This window comes from Cottoperca gobio, chromosome 17 (genome assembly GCF_900634415.1).
Source record: "Cottoperca gobio chromosome 17, fCotGob3.1, whole genome shotgun sequence".
Lineage (NCBI taxonomy): Eukaryota > Metazoa > Chordata > Actinopteri > Perciformes > Bovichtidae > Cottoperca > Cottoperca gobio.
Window position 1 is genome coordinate 21,770,105 of NC_041371.1, and position 18,361 is coordinate 21,788,465.

The 18,361-nt window shown below is 41.6% G+C and overlaps 2 protein-coding genes across 3 annotated transcripts; one reads left to right on the forward strand and one right to left on the reverse strand.

The window, feature by feature from the left end:
- The first annotated feature begins 1,777 nt into the window (after positions 1–1,777).
- Positions 1,778–5,833, forward strand: rpl5a (ribosomal protein L5a). 2 transcript variants are annotated; one of them, XM_029453279.1, is made up of 8 exons: positions 1,778–1,897; positions 2,246–2,315; positions 2,434–2,549; positions 2,635–2,769; positions 2,889–3,091; positions 4,089–4,266; positions 5,342–5,430; positions 5,672–5,833. In XM_029453279.1, the coding sequence occupies exons 1-8, from the start codon at positions 1,895–1,897 to the stop codon at positions 5,772–5,774; spliced, it is 897 nt and encodes a 298-aa protein (XP_029309139.1). In that variant the 5' UTR covers positions 1,778–1,894; the 3' UTR covers positions 5,775–5,833. The 2 variants fall into 2 exon arrangements, with proteins under 2 accessions (XP_029309139.1, XP_029309140.1); XM_029453280.1 differs by lacking the exon at positions 1,778–1,897 and adding an exon at positions 2,020–2,038.
- Positions 5,834–6,115: 282 nt separating this feature from the next.
- dipk1aa (divergent protein kinase domain 1Aa) lies at positions 6,116–16,361 on the reverse strand. The gene is made up of 6 exons (XM_029453278.1): positions 15,861–16,361; positions 10,456–10,590; positions 10,056–10,163; positions 9,788–9,964; positions 9,546–9,677; positions 6,116–8,650 (listed from the first exon to the last, which is right to left on the reverse strand). The coding sequence occupies exons 1-6, from the start codon at positions 15,912–15,914 to the stop codon at positions 7,970–7,972; spliced, it is 1,287 nt and encodes a 428-aa protein (XP_029309138.1). The 5' UTR covers positions 15,915–16,361; the 3' UTR covers positions 6,116–7,969.
- Between the last annotated feature and the right edge of the window lie 2,000 nt (positions 16,362–18,361).

Genomic DNA, 18,361 nt, shown 5'->3' on the forward strand with positions numbered 1-18,361 from the left:
ATAAGTCATACTAGTATATCATGGCAGTTTCCAGGTGGTGCTATAATAATTATAATATAATATCATTTTCATTCTATTATTCTTTTTATTCACTAAATTATGAATTTTGACATTATTGCTAATGTTGAGCATTTTTCCCAACAATTACATAATCAAGAACAGTTTGGAGAAGAAAAAAAAGGCAATTCTTCACTTGATCTCAAATCATTCAGGGCCTTAAAGGACAGTTCACCCCAAAATCCAAACTACATATTTTCCCTCTTACCTGTAGAACTATTTATCAATGTAGATTACAAAAATACATTATACAGATAAGAGGTAAGTCACAAGAAAATAGTTCCTACATGAACCTGCTCACAACCAGCTCTGTGGATTATCTTGTGTAACCAGGTCATGGTTTCTGGAAAGAAACTTTACTGTTGAGTTAAATGTATTTGTTGGCTCTTTGAGCTCCACAAGCAGAGAGCATCTAGTTCCATTGTATTAGAGAGAAGATAGACCTCTACAGCTGATATCTCCAACACTCTGCACCTCACAACAAACTATCTACATTAATAAATAGCTCTACAGGTAAGAGGGGAAATGTGTAGTTTTGAGGTGGACTGTCCCTTTAATAATGATCACTTAAAATAGCTGTCTTTCCTTCCATACAGACAAGGTTTCCCAATTCGAGTATCTGTTGAAAATCAGTGAGACTTATGATACTTTAGACTCAAACTTCTTGGACTATAGCTGTGCAGCCTTAGACCCCAGCAAATATAGAAAGATGAATATTCATAAGTACTGATACTTATACTATTGTCTTTGTCCAGAAGGACTTTGCTGAGTCAATGATACAGCATATGGATCAAAGTAACCACAGCCATGTCAGCAGAGTTCAGAGGAGCTTGAGTCCATTAAAAATTCTAAATGTTAAATACCTATCCAAGGTTTCAAGGTGGACTGTGAAGATCCTAAGTGATCTTTCACATTAAGTTACAATGTTTTGCACTTTTTTGCGTAGGTGGGGAGCTAGCTCAGACAAAGGTCTGCCTCAGATTCTGATTAAATGGTCAAATAATGTGACCTCTCTGGATTTAAAACCCTCCCAATCTTCAGAGATTTCATAATTGAGACCTTTTCAGCCCAAATCATCGTTTTGTTGAGTAGCTTGATTTCACTACATGGATGATACGTCAACAGAGCTTGCCTCACAAATGATCACAAAGTGTCAAAAACAGGTCTTATCATCAGGTGTCATGTTTAAAATTAGACAATCTTCATAAATAATTATTCTATTTATTCTAATTTGAATTGCTAAATTATTCTCTTAAACGGTATGTCCCTGCAATGGCTTCCAGTTAGTTTTGAAATTCCTATACTTTAGATTGTTTCTGTATTCATGAACTTGCATCAAAGCAACTTGATACAATGCAAATGGTGAGTAGTGGGTAAGAGTAGTGATCATTTAAAAAAATGTTTACGCTGTTATTAAATGATCTGCTCTTATCTGTTTTGTAAAGCTGAGCTGTGTTTTTTTTGTATTAAGCTCCAGAAATACAGGAACTCTAAAGGACAACACACATTTTCTGTATTTGGGGATCAGCTAATTCCACAAAATATTTCTACCCACTGGCATGAACATTAAGATACACTACAATGTGCAGTACACTGCATTATATCTTTATAATGGTCCTTCACGAAAGAGAAATACTAAATCACTGTTGCAGAGGAAGAGTGAAGCCCTGCTGTGTCGCTGCTGCCCCCTGTCGGTGCCTGCGTGTCGTCCTCCGGGACACCAGGGGGCGCTGTCCGCACACTGATATCCTGCTGCAGTCAGTGAAGAGGCCAACTCAACCTTCCGCCACTTAAAGACACGTCTGTCCGAGAGGAAGAGGAGCAAAATCCGCTCAAAATGGTGAGTAAACTACATCAATATACAGCCAGTGTAGAAAGTCTGGGTGTGTAGAGATCAGTTTGATGGTTGATGAAGTGTTTTCAGTGGGTTTGAGGGTTAGATGTTCGTGGATGTTTGCGGCTGTTCTGTCGTACAGGGCCGGTGAGCTGCTGTGCTCCAGCGTGGCGCCTCTATGTCTGACGAAACCTCAGCTGACTTACTTTGCTCACCAATATTTTTTATAACTTATTTAAGTACTTTTATGTAACATTGTCTATACCGGGAACAGCTTTTTTTGGTGGTACGTTTGCATGTACTTTCCCGGTTAAAGCTAGCATGGTAACATCTTGACTCTGCTTCTCTACTCAGGGTTTCGTCAAAGTGATGAAGAACAAGTCCTACTTCAGGAGGTATCAAGTCAAATTCAGGAGAAGGAGAGGTACGACAATATTCTCTAACCGCTTCACAATCTTGGATGTGATTATGCTTCACAAAGTTATGCTCCTTCTTTAAAAATATTAAAACAGTGCTTTAGTAACCATTTGTTATCTCTTCAGAGGGGAAAACGGACTTCTTCGCCCGTAAGCGCCTCGTTGTGCAGGATAAGAACAAGTACAACACGCCCAAATACAGAATGATCGTCAGGTTCTCCAACAGGGACATCTGCTGCCAGGTCAGTGACTGAGAGACTGAGTGAAACTCATGTGGCCACATGTTGAAAACCACCTGACTCACCCTACTCCGTCTGTCTTTTCCAGATTGCTTATGCGAAGATCGAAGGAGACCAGATTGTGTGTGCTTCTTACTCTCACGAGCTGCCCAAATATGGCATCACTGTAGGCCTTACCAACTACGCTGCGGCCTACTGCACCGGGCTGCTGCTGGCTCGCAGGGTAAGAGCACATGCACGCAGAAAGTGAGATTGTAAGTGTGGTCATAGTGTTTGCTGCTGGAACATGTTTGTCAAGTGTTTTCTGACATCCTCTTTTGTATCTTCTGGCTTCTCTTTTAGCTGCTACACAAGTTTGGCATGGACCAGGTGTACGAGGGCCAGGTGGAGGTGACTGGAGATGAGTTCAATGTAGAGAGCATTGACGGACAGCCAGGTGCCTTCACTTGTTACCTGGATGCAGGCCTGGCCAGAACCACTACAGGGAACAAGGTGTTCGGTGCACTGAAGGGGGCAGTCGACGGGGGGCTGGCCATTCCTCACAGGTCAGTATGTTATAGGAAAAGACAACTGCACCCACTGGTTAGCATTTATTTATTTTTTGCAACTTCACCTCTGCACTAGATGTGTGGTTTCAAGTGAGGATTGAAAGTGTGCAAATGGGAAAATGTGTGCTTGAGTCAGGGCTGCATGATTATGGCCAGAATGATAGTCACAATTATTTTTTATCAATGTTGAGATTGCTAATTAGCTAGTTGTGCTAATGTACAAATCTGCATCAAAAACAGATTGGTCCTTATTCACAGTGCATCTCCTAGAATATAAATATAATTGTACCAAGAATGTTTACTCAAAATATTGCTTTTCTACTCATTACAACATTACACAAAGTGCACAGACAGCTGCATTACAGCGCCCCAAACATCTCTATCGCCCCTGGTGGTTGGCTGTAGGTTTAGGAAGGGGTTTTAATTTTAAACTCAGCAGATTTCTGAGTGGCGCACGCATTTTAAATCTCAACACTGGTTCATTTGATCATGTTCATTTAACTGTTGGAAGCCAGTATCGAGATTACGATTTTATTAATTGTGCAGCCTAACTTGAGTTTTACTTCCAAACTACATCGATGGTTTCACAAGTAATACTCTTATCTCAAAGCAGTATGACTTTTGAGGAGGACATTATTATTATTTTTCAGACATTTCGTTTGCGTAAAGCCAATAATTTTTCCCATCCTTCCTCTGCTTCTTGATGATGTTACAAAACCTACTGAGCAAAATGTAGTTGGTCCTTCATTTGCATTAGCTGATGTTTACTGTCCTTTCAAGACGGGGCTGAGAGAAGCAAGACAACCCAAAGCAAACCTCTGTCATTGTATGAAAGTGTGAGTGTTTAGCAGCGCACTCTAGAAGAATGACAAGAAACCAAAGAACTCATAAGAAATGGTAACAGATGCAGAAACTTTGTTCTTCCGGTAGTGACGATGTTGAATTTTCTGACGTCGATAAACCTGATGTGATCGCTGCTCTTCCTTGTTTCTAGTCTAAAACGTTTCCCTGGTTACGACACGGAGAGTAAGGAGTTTAACGCAGAGGTGCATCGGAAACACATTATGGGCATGAACGTGGCCAACTACATGTCTTACCTGATGGAGGAGGACGAGGACGCCTACAAGAAACAGTTCTCTCGCTTCATCAAGAACGGAGTCGCGCCAGATGCGGTAAGTTGAAGGCTCTTCACTCTCAAATGTAGACGTCACATGACTCTTAGACGGCAGCAAAGCATCTTTGGCCATAACTACACAAGCAACCTCCTCGCCCAGTCTGTCGGCCATATTTGGCTGATATAAAATGATCTTAACTTATGTTAAGCCAACATCTTAAATGAAATTGCTGCACTGCAGGTGGACTGTCCTTCAGGAGTCCTGTGATGCACATCCTCTTTACTTAGCTCGATGAAGTAGCCAACAAGCAGGAGTGTTCGGTGTCGGGAGGTAATAAAAAAACAGGCTTGTTTCAGCTCAGTGCAAAAACATACAAATAGTCACTTTTTTTCTAGATCTGGGTACAAAAAGGATAAACTGCGGGTATCGTTTGACTGGAGACTGGAAAGGTTTTGATACTGTGTACTGTTCTTTCGGTGGCGGTAGTAGTAGAATAGTACGTTGCCCCGTACTAAAAGTAATTGATTTAATAAAGAGGATTGGTTCAGTTACTTGTAGCCAGAACATCTCACAGTGCATCTACAGGACAGATTTCCATTAAGCTTAACTTAAAAGTTGTTATCAGTATTGTTAAAGAGCCCAACTAATACATTTCTGGTTGATATTTATCTATTGGTGTTTAGTTTCCTCAATAAGTGACACATCACAGTACAGAAATGCCTACAATAAGTTTGAGGTCATTTAGAAACTATTCCTCCATTACATAAATTGTCCACCAGAGAGCAGTCAAATGTTTATTCTGTAAAATGTCCTGCTCACTACATATCTTCACCTATCAAGTTTTTAATGAAGCCTTACCAAAAATGTTTGTTATACATTATGTAAAAAGTCATCTTACCAGTATGTACAATACAATAGTGTCTGTGATTTGACTGCTGTGTTTGCTGGTTCTCTGCTTCTTGATGATGTTACAAAATCTACTGAGCAAAATGTAGTTGGTCCTTCATTTGCATTAGCTGATGTTTACTGTCCTTTCAAGACGGGGCTGAGAGAAGCAAGAGGAATCATCATGCACCGAGACAAATGCCCTAGACATGGTGCATTAACATGTGTCGTTCTTTGTTCTTTTCAGGTTGAAGAAATGTACAAAAAAGCACACACCACCATCAGAGCAAACCCCACCCACGAAAAGAAACCCACAAAAGACATCAAGAAGAAGAGGTGGGTTCTTTTTTCAATATCTTAATTTTCTTTCCTTCGGAGCCATACTAGTGGAACATTGAAGGGTGAATTTTCTGGTTCTTGAAGCTTAATTAACGATGCAACCCTTTTCTAAATGGCAACGTTACATTATTGATACCCTGGGAAAATAACTGTCCGTATTTAAAGCAAGTCTTCAGTATTGAAGCGCACAAGCATTTCCCTGTGCTGAATGTTAATGGTGCTGTTTCTTTCCGGGCAGGTGGAATCGCGCCAAGTTATCTCTGGCACAGAGGAAGGACCGCGTCGCCCAGAAAAAGGCCAGCTTCTTACGAGCACAAGAACAAGAAGAAGGGGACGGTTAGGAGCGCCGCCGCGAAGACACAACACGCATCACAGACAAATAAATTTATTGCAAACTCAAGCTGGTCTGTCAATACTTTTTGTAAAGACTTTAAGTGGTTGCATGTACTTTTTATACACCCATGACTAATATTGAAAAATATTATCTTAAATCCATCTAAGTGCACCTTCTTAAACATCAACTTCAAAGACTTTCCAGGCGAGTAAGACTTGTTTCTATTTTTGCACAAAACAGATTCAAGCACATTTTCATAAACTTAACACCTTTTGATTTGTTTTCTTCTAAATGTCTGACGTGTGGGTAGCATGCTTAAATTCTAATAGTGTAGTACAGACGCGTTAGTGAAGTGGTATTTAGTTTAATTGTGCAAATCATGCTGGTCTCTTCAATAAGTAAACTTCTTTTTTTACATTTTCAAAATTCAAACTGCCGCGTTGACCACAAGCTTGACATGCTTCACAGGTCATGTCCGTTCTGAAATGCATTTAAGTGGTTAAACAAGTCGAGATGTCAAAGCAATTTCACGTCGATGCCTGGAAGAGATCATGAAAAATATTTTATACAGCATTCAAATGTGACGAGTTGACAGATGTCCACCTTCACAGGTGGTAAACATTCATAAATGATTCCAGCATGATCTCTATGGCACTGAGACAACATCCCCCAACAATGTGATACAGCACATTACAACAAATGCTCTTCAGTGAGAAATACAAGTAGATAACATTCACAAATGAAATACATTATTCCTAGTCATTGATTCAGCATTGACAGTCACTAGTGTTACAGGTGAAAAACAGCAGAGTGAAGTACACTGAGTTACAGGATGATCCCCGAAATACTGACTGACAGACCATGTTGTCCACTTGGAAGCTGCTGCACCGCCTCACCTTATTGTGCAGATGAGTGACTGTTAAAGGAAAAGCCTCAATGCTACTTGCAATAGATTCTCCAGATGCTGTAAAGAGGCATTGTCCTTTGTGTCACTTATCTGCAGGCTACTTGTTAAAGGTGAAGTGTTGTGATATTCTATATTTTAATTATTGTAAAGCAAACTACAGTAAACCAACAGTTCATCAGTATGTGTTGCCCGTGTAGCCAAAGACAAATGGTTCATTTGTTTCTTTCAAAAGTGAAAGTATAATTGTGTGACCTGTTTTATACCCTCAGTAGGCACCAATGGTCTTGGGGCTGAGTGAAACAAACAGCGCAGTACAAATGTAATTGTGTTTGGTGTTTTCACAGGGTGTGCCCCACAGAAATATAGAATATCACCTTATCTTAGGTACACTCCCTGGTTATGTCATGGTCAGTAGCAACCTTAAAGGAGACAGCATGCTCCTTTTCAGGTTCATACTTGTATTCCGGGTTTCTACTAGAACATTTTAACATGCTTTAAAAAAAAAAAACCCACAGTATTTTTCTCATACTGTCTCTCTAAATATACTTGTATTCAGCCTCAGTCTAAAACACTCTGTTTTAGCGCCTGTCTCTTCAAGACCAACCCGCCCTCAAAAAGAAACGCCACCTCTGCTCTGATCAGCTTGCGAGAAAAATAGACACAGAAGGTGAGCCAACTCTGGTTTGTGGAAACAAAATGCTTTCTGACTAAGGCAGCCCACAAAAAAGTGACTTGTCTTATTTCACAGTTTGTGGGTTGGTAGGCACTCCAGATACCCGGATGTATGTGCACAAGTGAGTGGTTCAGGATATGTCCCCCTTTACCATAACAGAACCATGGAGCCCATCTTAAAATAATGCAGTTCATTACACTTTCAACAACACTGAGTTTCAGTACTTGTTTCCCTTGTTAGGCCAAACATATCTGCCTGATTTAGTGGCAAAAACAGCAATTTGGTCTCAGCTGGAGACTACCAGTAAAATCTGCTTACGAGTCAGTTTATCCAGCAGTGCCCCGAAACATTCCACTGTGGTGAACAATACAATATAATGTGTGACTGATGGCAACATGCAATCACTCAGTTCATTTTAGTCTTATATTTCAAAGTACTTGGGCGTGTTTTCCAGACCCCAAACTTCTGAAAGTGGGATAGAGGAGGTAGAGTCTCCATCAGTCTGACCATTCATAAGTGTTAAGAGTTGATAAAAACTACTTCATTATATTTGCTATTCCAAATCACAGCATGTTCAATCCTCCATGTGAGGAACTGACTTCAGAAGCACTTCGTCTCATCGTCACGAGTCCTTAGTGTGTGAGATCTGTCTCCACAACAGAGCTTTCAGGTTGTTGAGAATAAGTGAGTGCTCCATGTTCATCTGTCCAGCATTACCCTTGAGAGCCATGCACGTGTACAACTGCCTCTCGAGCTCCTCCCTCAGCGCGGAGGGCGCCCCACGCAGGAGGTAGTCCTTCAGTGCACTGCAGGCCTTCGCCAAGTTTGGCTGAACTGGATCCTCCCTGCAGCGTTTCTCTGACACGTCACATGACGTCTGGCAGTCCACCCCGTACACACAGTCAGCATCCGTCTCACACTTCAGGACCCGCATGGTGCGTCTGAACTCGTCTTCAGGCACCACCGTTCGGGTGTTAATCAGACGGAGCTCATGACGGTCGGTGTAGCCAAAGTGCGCCGCAGCGAGGTCGCAGATGAGAAAGCTGCCGTAGGTGCCGTGGAAGATGTCCTCTACCAGCTCCAGGAGGCCCATGGAGATCTTAGCTTTGCGAGGCCATGAGGGGGTGAACCACTGGTCTATAGTGCGCTGCACGCCGCTGGGCACCCAGGACACCAGCGGCCAGGGGAGAGACAAACCATACAGGGGCCCGTAGGGGACTCGCTCCGTCATGTACAGGTCCCCGCAGAAGCCCAGGAGGCGAGGAGTGTGTCCACGATCCTGGAGCAGCAGACCCAGCAGCACCTTGAAAAGAAAAGCAACACATGTTTCTCACCAAAGGAGCTCGAATCATTTCATGCTTGCAGATCAGGGTTAGTACGGCCTAAGGCTAGTTAGACTTTTAAAGACATTTTTAATGCCACTCGGAGGACCAACTTAACAATAACCAACTTTAAAACACTTCCTGCACAGAATGCTCTGCGCCTTGTATAGGACTCAGCCATTCCGCACTATGTTGTTTGAAGACGACATTTTCATTGGTTTTGCACCTTCCCATGGTCGTGTCTAGATTTGTGAGGCTAGGCAATGACCTTGAATGGTAAATGTTGTCAGGCAGAGAGTCTCGCGAGAGTTTGACAGTTTTCGCAAATCTAGGATTACCATCTCGACACGACCTTTCCCAGTGTCGTCACGAGCTACAGACAGTGCTTGTGCTCTGAGAATCCGGGGCGCAAACAAACTAATTAATAGTGTACACTACAACAGCTGGATATAGTTTAAGGGAAGTTAGATTTAAGACTTTCAAGATTCTTTTAATATCACCAATTTTACGCGCAATGTTTCCGCTATCCTGATCTGTGTGACGTTAATGCGTTAGAGGCATTTGGTAAATTATCTAAAAAATAATGGAAGCTACCAATTATCTTAGTGATTTTAATGCAACGTCAGAAATACATTATTCATAAAATGCTACCTCCCATGTCTCAGTATTATTAAGATTTAAAAGACATTTTAATACCAATTGAGGCCTTGTTTTTTAGATTCATGAGTTCATGCCTTGTAGGAACGTCTACGGTTCTGCAGGGAACCCTGGCAGACACACTTTTCCACGCCGAGACATCTTATACTAAAACAACAACATGTTTTGTGCTACAGATAACAGTTGCTAATTTACTCATTCAGAGGCTTGTTATTGTACCTCATCCATCTGCAGGAGGGCCCATGTCGAGCGGGCTTCTGGCAGTGACACCCGTCCATCTTTGTTGCCATCGGCGACAGAGAGGATCTGGCTGACGAGGCCGGCGAGGTTAGCCTGCTCTCCAAGCTTGGACTGGTGGGAAAACGGGACAGAGACTTAGAGGAAGTGGCTCAGGCTTTAGTCCGTCAAGTCACATTAAAGTATTTGGTTCTATCTGAAGCGCTCTGATTCTAGAGCTTTACCTTGAGGTGATTAAAGACCATCTCTCTGAACTTCTCCACTGAAGTTCCTCTGGTGGGCTTGTCGAACACGGGGGCTTCTCTCCGTGGCTCCGGCTCCTCGCCCAGCTCGTAGTGCACAACCTCCCCCAGCTTACAGCGGATGATTCCATCGTGGTCTCCCCAGCTTCCTGTGTACACCTGCCGAACAGAATAACAAACAGTAAACATGCTGAAACATCGCGAGTATTAGAGTCACAACTTTTAACAGGGAGTCAAATTAGTTTCCTACCTGGTTATTTGGCAGCGTTGACAGACACCTGCTCATGTAGAGTGTGTCTTTGTCACACAGGCTGCTGCAGGCAGAGCCATCGATGATTCCCTTCCTGTATTTATCACACTTGGAGAAAGAAAGAAAATGTTATTATATCCTGCGTGTCTGATATTTAGAAAGCAGACATATTTATTTTCTTAAACAAAAGAACACAAGAAGTATTTACAACACCTTTTAGTTTCCCCCCAGAAGTCCGATTATCTCATGAGGTGGACTTAAACAAAAAACACTTCTAAGTAACTGAGGTTTATGCAACCTTAGACTAGGTGTTCCTCATGCAGTGCTAATTTCAAAATAAAAGACCATTACCATAATCATTGAAAATAACAGGGTTGAAACAAACAAAGCCATTACTCACGATGGCGTTCTTGCACTCGTGTCCTCTGCACAGCTCTGTGTAGGCGGAGTATTGCACATAGAGCACCCAGCTCCCCACCAGCACAGTCAGCCATGTAAGGAACAGGTACTTCACCCGCACAAAGGAGATCCGAGCCTACAGAGGGCCAGCAGAAAAAGAAACTCTAAAATCAATCCAGAGCCTGCACCTGGCTTACAGTCAACAACAGATCCAACAATATATACAGTATATCTCAAAAGTGAGTACACCCTTTAGATTTTTGCAAATATTCTGTTATATCCTTTCAGGGGATAACATTATCCTACTGAAACTTTGATATAACTTAAAGTAGTCAGTGTGCTGCTTGAATAACAGTATAGATTTATTGTCCTTTGAAAATTACTCAGTACACAGCTGTTAATGTCTAAACAGCTGGCAACAAAAGTGAGTACACCCCATAGTGAACATGTCTAAATTGTGCCCAAAGTGTCAATATTTTGTGTGACCACCATTGTTATCTAGCACTGCTTTAACCCTCCTGGGCATGGAATTCACCAGAGCTGCACAGGTTGCTTCTGGAATCTTCTTCCACTCCTCCACGACGACATCACGGAGCGCACGGATGTTGGACACCTTGCACTCCTCCACCTTCCTCTTGAGGATGCCCCACATGTGCTCAATTGGGTTTAGGTCTGGAGACATACTTGGCCAGTCCATCACCTTAACCTTCAGCTTCTTCAGCAAGGCCGTTGTCATCTTGGAGGTGTGTTTAGGGTCATTATCATGTTGGAAAACTGCCCTACGGCCCAGTTTCCGAAGAGAGGGGATCATGCTCTGCTGCAGGATGTCACAGTATATATTGGAATTCATGTGTCCCTCAATGAAATGCAGCTCCCCAGTGCCGGCAGCACTCATGCAGCCCCAGACCATGATGCTGCCACCACCATGCTTGACTGTAGGCAAAACACATTTGTCTTGGTACTCCTCACCAGGGTGCCGCCACACACGCCGGACACCATCTGACCCAAACAGGTTTATTTTGGTCTCATCAGACCACAGGACATGGTTCCAGTAACTCATGTTCTTGGATTCATTGTCTTCAGCAAACTGTTTGCGGGCTTTCTTATGCATCGGTTTCAGAAGGGGCTTCTGTCTGGGGCGACCGCCATACAAACCGATTTGATGCAGTGTGCGGCGTATGGTCTGGGCACTGACAGGCTGACATCCCACTTCTGCAACCTCTGCAGCAATGCTGGAAGCACTCGCACGTCTATTTTTGGAAACCAACCTCTGGATATGACGCTGAGCACGTGGACTCAACTTCTTTGGTCGACCCTGGCGAGGCCTATTCCGAGTGGAACCTGTCCTGGAAAACCGCTGTATGATCTTAGCCACTGTGCTGCAACTCATTTTCATGGTGTTGGCAATCTTCTTATAGCCAAGGCCATCTTTGTGAAGCGCAATAATCCTTTTTTTCAGCCGCTCAGAGAGTTCCTTGCCATGAGGTGCCATGTTGTCCAGCATTCAGAGAGAATTGTGCCCAAAACACCAAATTTAACAGCCCTGCTTATCATTTACACCTGAATCCTTGTAACACTAACGAGTCACATGACACCAGGGCGGGAAAACAACATCATTGGGCACAATTAGGACATGTTCACTATGGGGTGTACTCACTTTTGTTGCCAGCTGTTTAGACATTAACAGCTGTGTACTGAGTAATTTTCAAAGGACAATAAATCTATACTGTTATTCAAGCAGCACACTGACTACTTTAAGTTATATCAAAGTTTCAGTAGGATAATGTTATCCCCTGAAAGGATATAACAGAATATTTGCAAAAATCTAAAGGGTGTACTCACTTTTGAGATATACTGTATGCTCACCCTACTGTGTGAAGACGTTCACATGATTTTTCAATGGCCATTAATCAAGTATCTAAATGATAAATGATTTCATACATTTTTGCCATGCCTGGTTTAACATTGAATGAAAGGTAACTGAGATGAATTTCAGAGTGTGTATTTTTGAAAAACCTGAGATCAAATAGACTGTGTTACCACGGGGAACAAGAGGAAGTTTCTCTGATAAATGTGTATTGGAGAAAAACTGGCTTTAACCGAAGGGAGTAAACCAGTTGAAAGGCCACAGGGGCGCATTGTTGATCTCATACTTAAAATAATAATATGGCTCTGACAGTTTAAAACATTTACAAGAATGGTGTGATGAATGTGATTTCCCGGCAGTAGGGTCGTTAAGTACGGCACAGATAGGGAAACTAGGCATGATTTCCAATGTTATTTTATACTATTTTAATTTGTCTATATTTATAATGGTACTTCAGACTCATTTACATCTACACTGTGATTATTGCCCTGTAGATGCTCTTATTCTGCCCTTGTACTAATTGTTATGTTTTTGCTGTGAAGCAGTTTGGGCTGAATTTCTTGTATGAAAGGTGCTATACAAATAAAGCTCATTATTATTATTATTATATTATTATCTAGACTGCCTGTATTAACATGTTCTATTAGGTGCAGTACGCTGGAAAGTGGTTTGGATGTGCAGATTCGGTTGCTCCAGTGTCCCATGCCATTCTGGTTATGGCTCGTAAAAAAAAGAAAAAAGAAAGTCGGATTACTGTCCGTGTTCCAGGATGACCACATCACATGTCCCACAATGCCCCACGTGTACAGAGATGCTTTTGTGTCTGTGACATTGTGCAAGTCAATGCAATCAGAGACTTATTTTCCACAGTGATAAAGTACAGAAATGCAATTCCTCACTTGGAGACACAGTAAAGTTTAAGTGAGAAAGAATTCGGGTCAGATTTGCCGTCAGCCACAGTATGTTACTTTTACTAAAAATAAAACTGCAGAGAGTTTTTCTTCAAGGACTGTAACTGCACTTGGGAGGATAAAGAGATGTTGATTCTCACTCTGATCACATGGCAGGAACAGCTTATGTTGTGTATATTTTGGCAGTGTGCTGCTCCTCTCAATTCAGCTCCAGCACAGTTTCCAAATCCCAACAAAATATGCACCCAGTGAGGGAACAAGCAAAAGCCTTTCTTTTTTTTAAATCTTTGAAGTGCTGTGATTACTGCCCGTGGTAAACAGCTCAGGCCTGGACAGATCTGTTTCTCCGTTTTGTCTAAATACAAACTGCAGCACAAATTAAAGTGTCAGATCCACATTCACATACAAACAGACGGTCTAATTAACGCACACACACACACACACACACACACACGCACGAGTTCAAGAAGTGAAACCTGAGCAACACTTGTGGTCATTTACACCGTCTCCTCTTCCATGTAACCTAATATGTAGCGTTTGTTAAGAAACAAATTAGATTATTATTATTGATCCCTTGCAGGGAATAAAGTGTCAAACAGCAGTTGAATACTATGGGTAATACAAAGCATGGTATAGAGGTACTACATACAATGCATTATTAGTATACTGTAAAACTGTTCTGCGATTGTACAATGACCCAGAGGTTGAACTGATTAAGAAAGTTTACGTAAATAACAAAAGGAATAGAAAAATAATAAGAGTGGAATACATTTACATTTAAAAAACTATTCCTCCTAAATGAAAAGGCTAACATGTCCTGTCCACAGTTAAGGTGCAAGATGATAATGGGAGCCGATTATGACCAAGGCAAGAAGACTTTGACGATGGTCAAGTGCAAAGTCCACGTAGTATGAAGTCTGTGGTGTGAACTGCAGAGTTACCAAATGTCAACAGTTAGATTCAATTACAGAGCATTAACACAAGAAGGCCTCTCGACCCCCCCTGAAGCTTTGGCAACCCCCAGGTTGGCAACCGCTTGCATAGAAGATCGTTGATTAGGGGAAAAAATATATTATATTATATTATATATATTATATATCGATGCTAATATGCAAGTCACAAAAACAGAGCAAAGGTTACATCATTTCAGATCTGCAATACTGCTAGAAAAGAGACCCAACTGGTCTTTCATGTGGTTTCTTGAACTCGAGTACTTCAATTATTTTCGAAATTTAAAAACCCTTTGTTCTACTTGAGTCAGGTAGATGTTCAGAGGTTGTGCGGCGGCAGGGTTTAGTCCAGTCCAGTAGCTGTAGTGAATACATGTGCACCTTCAACATGGAATAACACGCAGAACAATCTAAAGCTTACCTCACTTTTATCCTTACGGCAATTTACATTTATTTCTATTATCCTATTTCCCTTCCAGTTGTTCTTGTTTTAGTTGATTCATTTGCCTTGAATTTGAATTTATTATTAAGTGTCTTATTTGCGTATCTCGATGCATAGGATTTCTTGTTGTTGTGTTTGTTTTTAACTCAGCTATATTGTAAATGAGATTTCTACCTCAATGTATTTGCAAGTCACAATAAAGGTTGAATGAATGAAGAAGTTTGCATTATGTTGTTGTGTTGACACAGTAGGCTACAAAAATGCACTCATTTGCTAAAATATCCCACAAACACTGAATGTCCTCGTCCAAAGTGGTCCCTCTCCTTGTACATACAAACCCTGCACCAAAACAGGAACAGAAACAACCTTAAGAGATTGCACAATAAAGTACCAGTGTTGCTTTTTCTATGTAAAGAGATCCCCATAGGACTAAACTAAACCACGTTTGCACACAGCGTTTGTGTATATATTGTAATGTAGTGGATGTAGCCTACTTGTGGATGATGTTGTTACATTAACCAGCCCGTGAGCCTACAGGAAACATTAGCTAGTGTAGTTAAATGTTGGCTGAAGCCCAATTAAATCAGCTCTGCCATCATTTTCACCTCCTGAACTCTACTGTAGTCCATGGACTGCAGTCCACATTGTGCTACGCTGACTGTACTGCATGTTGTAATGGAACAATGTTCACTCTTCCCTAAAGCAAATGCCACCCTGTATTCTCTTCTCTTTCATAATCTCTGTACTGTACTGGGAGGAGTTGCTGGCAGTAAACCACTGGTACCCAAAAAAGGATTAGTGCTGCTCTGGCACTATTTGAGGTGATGAAACAACTGTCTGAATGGAAGTCTGTGCATCTTTTCATTCAAATGTGAGGAGAAGAAAAGTTCAAATTCAGTGAGATGAAATGATCCAAACAAGAGATCCCTCCCAGGCCTGGCATGGATTACCAATTTCTCCTCACAGGCTATTCACACCCTCAGTGGCAGGCCTGTGCTTGGCTCTGCACTAACCGTTCTGGATCAGCAGACAGACTGTCAGCTGATCTTCCATCAACAGTCACACTCGTCAGGTATGTTGAAACAACCCACGATGGCCATTAGAGAAGCCCGAGCAGGTCCTGCCAGCTGTCAGTATGATGTGACACCACGACGACCCCGTTATACACAGGTTCACATTTAAACACATCCCACTGATAATCCGCGGCACAGAGCAATTATCGAGCAGTGCTATTACCTGGAAGTAGAAAGACTTTTTCACCCAGGCCCGTGGAAACAGACCCTTCGCCATCACAAAAATAGATCATCTCACTGCGTGGACCTGGCTGTGGGACATCATCCACGGGAGAGAGCGTCTTCCACATAAAACGGCTCGTGTCGTTCACAGAGCAGGCAGAAATGACAGCAGATGAGATTGGAGCCCCACTAGGATCCACAACCCTGGACTGTCGTGTTATCTTGTCCGTGTGACTCGCTCTGATATTGCACTTTGTCTGCGTCTCTGCTCTTTGCAGCAGCTGCTGATTCTCAAGCAAAGAAACATAGCGTTACCTCAAACTGGGGGGGAAAAACGTAGGATCACGGCGCAGGCGCAACTTGGTCGTCTACAAATATAAAGGCTTTTGAGTTTTCAGGTTGTCAACCAAATTGACAAAATATGTGTCAGCGTGGATTCCCCTGTGCGCTGATATCAACGAGTCGTTATGTATGAGTATGTGGGGTTGCTAATCTGAAGCTATCACCGGGTCAAGCTTGCAAGCATGAGTAAAACAAACTTCCGCTACATATTTCATAATAAAAGCCTAATGGTTCAAGGCGAGACCATAGACAGAGACGCTACAGGCGACAACAGGGCTGTCTTCTTTCAGACTAGTTGAAAGAAAACATCGAAAAAACACATTTAGGTGTTTATTTACTAACTGTGTCTATTTGCTTCTGTAGAGTTCTTCTGAATACACCAAAAGTTAGCATTAGATAATGCCTCATTTGGATATTTAAACATACAATTTCAGAAATCTTGTATTACAAGATTTCTGAAATTGTATGTTTAAATATCACTTAAACAAACATAACAACTTACATTGTTTTGTATTAATACAAAACAATGTAAATGTAAGTAATCAACTGGGGAAGTTTCATGATATATATTAGTTAAATGTATTTTAGCTTATTCAGGGGTCTGCAACCTGCGGCTCAGGAGCCACGCTCTTTAACCCCTCTGTAGTAGCTTTGACAAAAACAAACATGGAACTAAATATTTATGTTATTGTATTTTTGGTTGCACAGTGGACAATCTTTCAATGGGAACACCTCTTATCTTGGAGTTCGAGGTGATATTGTGACACATCAAATCAATTCAAATGTATTTATATAGCCCAATATCACAAATGATACATTTGTCTCAGTGTGCTTTACAGACTGTACAGGTTACGACACCCTCTGTCCTTAGACCCTCGCATCGCACAAGGAAAAACTTCCTAAAAGAAACCCCATAATTAAAGGGGGAAACATGGAAGAAACCTCAGGGAGAGCAACTGAGGAGGGATCCCTCTCCCAGGACGGACAGACGTGCAATAGATGTCGTGTGTACAGGATAAACAACACAGTACAAATACAACATTTGACAGAAATTATGTTGTGTTGAAAAAGAGAAAAAAAGAGAAAGTTTGGATGAATCCAGGAAAATGTCAATAAGGCTTCCCGGTGTCCAGCAGGACCAGGTCAGCAGGCGCTGTCACGATTCATGATCCTGACGTAAACTTTATCAGTGGCAACCTGCCACATGAGAGACAGACACTCAAGGGATGATACCCCGGATGACACTGAAATATTTTTTTATATTTCGTCAAAATGCGTCACATTCTCCTGAGTCTACGGGCGCGGCGCCTTTCCCTGCAGGTGGTTTATCTTGAGACCCCCGCCTAACTCGGTATGCTAACCATGGATAACATTTTTTTTAAAAAGTCTCGGAGGAAAATGGAGAGTTTACATTTGCTTTCACTGCCAACGATGCTGGCTTACCTGTATGCTCCATATGTGGCGGGAAATGGTCAAACAACAGAAAATGTAATGTTGAAAGACATTTCAAGAACAAACACACAGTATTTGCTGAAAAGTACCAAGCTGGAGATATGTGAAAAATTAATATTTCTGAACTGCTGCTGAAAGCGGAGCAGGGCAAATATAGTTTCAAGAAATGGATGAAGTCTTCAAACTCAACTACTGCAGCTAGTTTTGTGGCCGCTCAGGAGATAGTGAGGCGTGGAAAGCAGTTCACAGATGGAGAATACATGAATGAAGCATTCTTAAAAATATCAGAGCATCTATTTTTGGACTTCAAAAACAAACTGTGCAGACAATTAGAGATTTGTCTTTGTCTATGAAGCCATCACCACCACCATGTGAATGAAAACACACTGAAATGGACATAATTAAATTCAAACTGGACTATTGTTTGTTTACTCTTATTATGCTATTAAGCTGCTTTTATATTATATTATTTGTATTTGATTCAACAAATATGGGGAGGACTCAAATATACCTGCATAGTTCTGTGTTAATTTTTTTCAAAGTAGGCATTATCATGCCAGTGTATGTTTTCCTCCTCTTCAACAGAGTTTGGTGTTTTCCTTTGTTGAAATAGGTAAAAATGGCAATACGATCTCAAGAGTTTCCTTTATTGTCATTCTGTCATTTCATAAATGCAACAAATATAGTATAACTATATATAAAACTTAT

Coding starts and splice junctions, on each gene's coding strand:
- rpl5a (XM_029453279.1), top strand. Junction 4,267..5,341: donor ACGGAGTCGCGCCAGATGCG/GTAAGTTGAAGG, acceptor TGTTCTTTTCAG/GTTGAAGAAATGTACAAAAA. Junction 5,431..5,671: donor AAAGACATCAAGAAGAAGAG/GTGGGTTCTTTT, acceptor CTTTCCGGGCAG/GTGGAATCGCGCCAAGTTAT.
- dipk1aa (XM_029453278.1), bottom strand. CDS start 15,914: ATGGCGAAGGGTCTGTTTCCACGGGCCTGGGTGAAAAAGTCTTTCTAC. Junction 10,591..15,860: donor AAAAGTCTTTCTACTTCCAG/GTAATAGCACTG, acceptor GGCCCTCTGTAG/GCTCGGATCTCCTTTGTGCG. Junction 8,651..9,545: donor CCCTCCTGCAGATGGATGAG/GTACAATAACAA, acceptor TTTCTTTTCAAG/GTGCTGCTGGGTCTGCTGCT.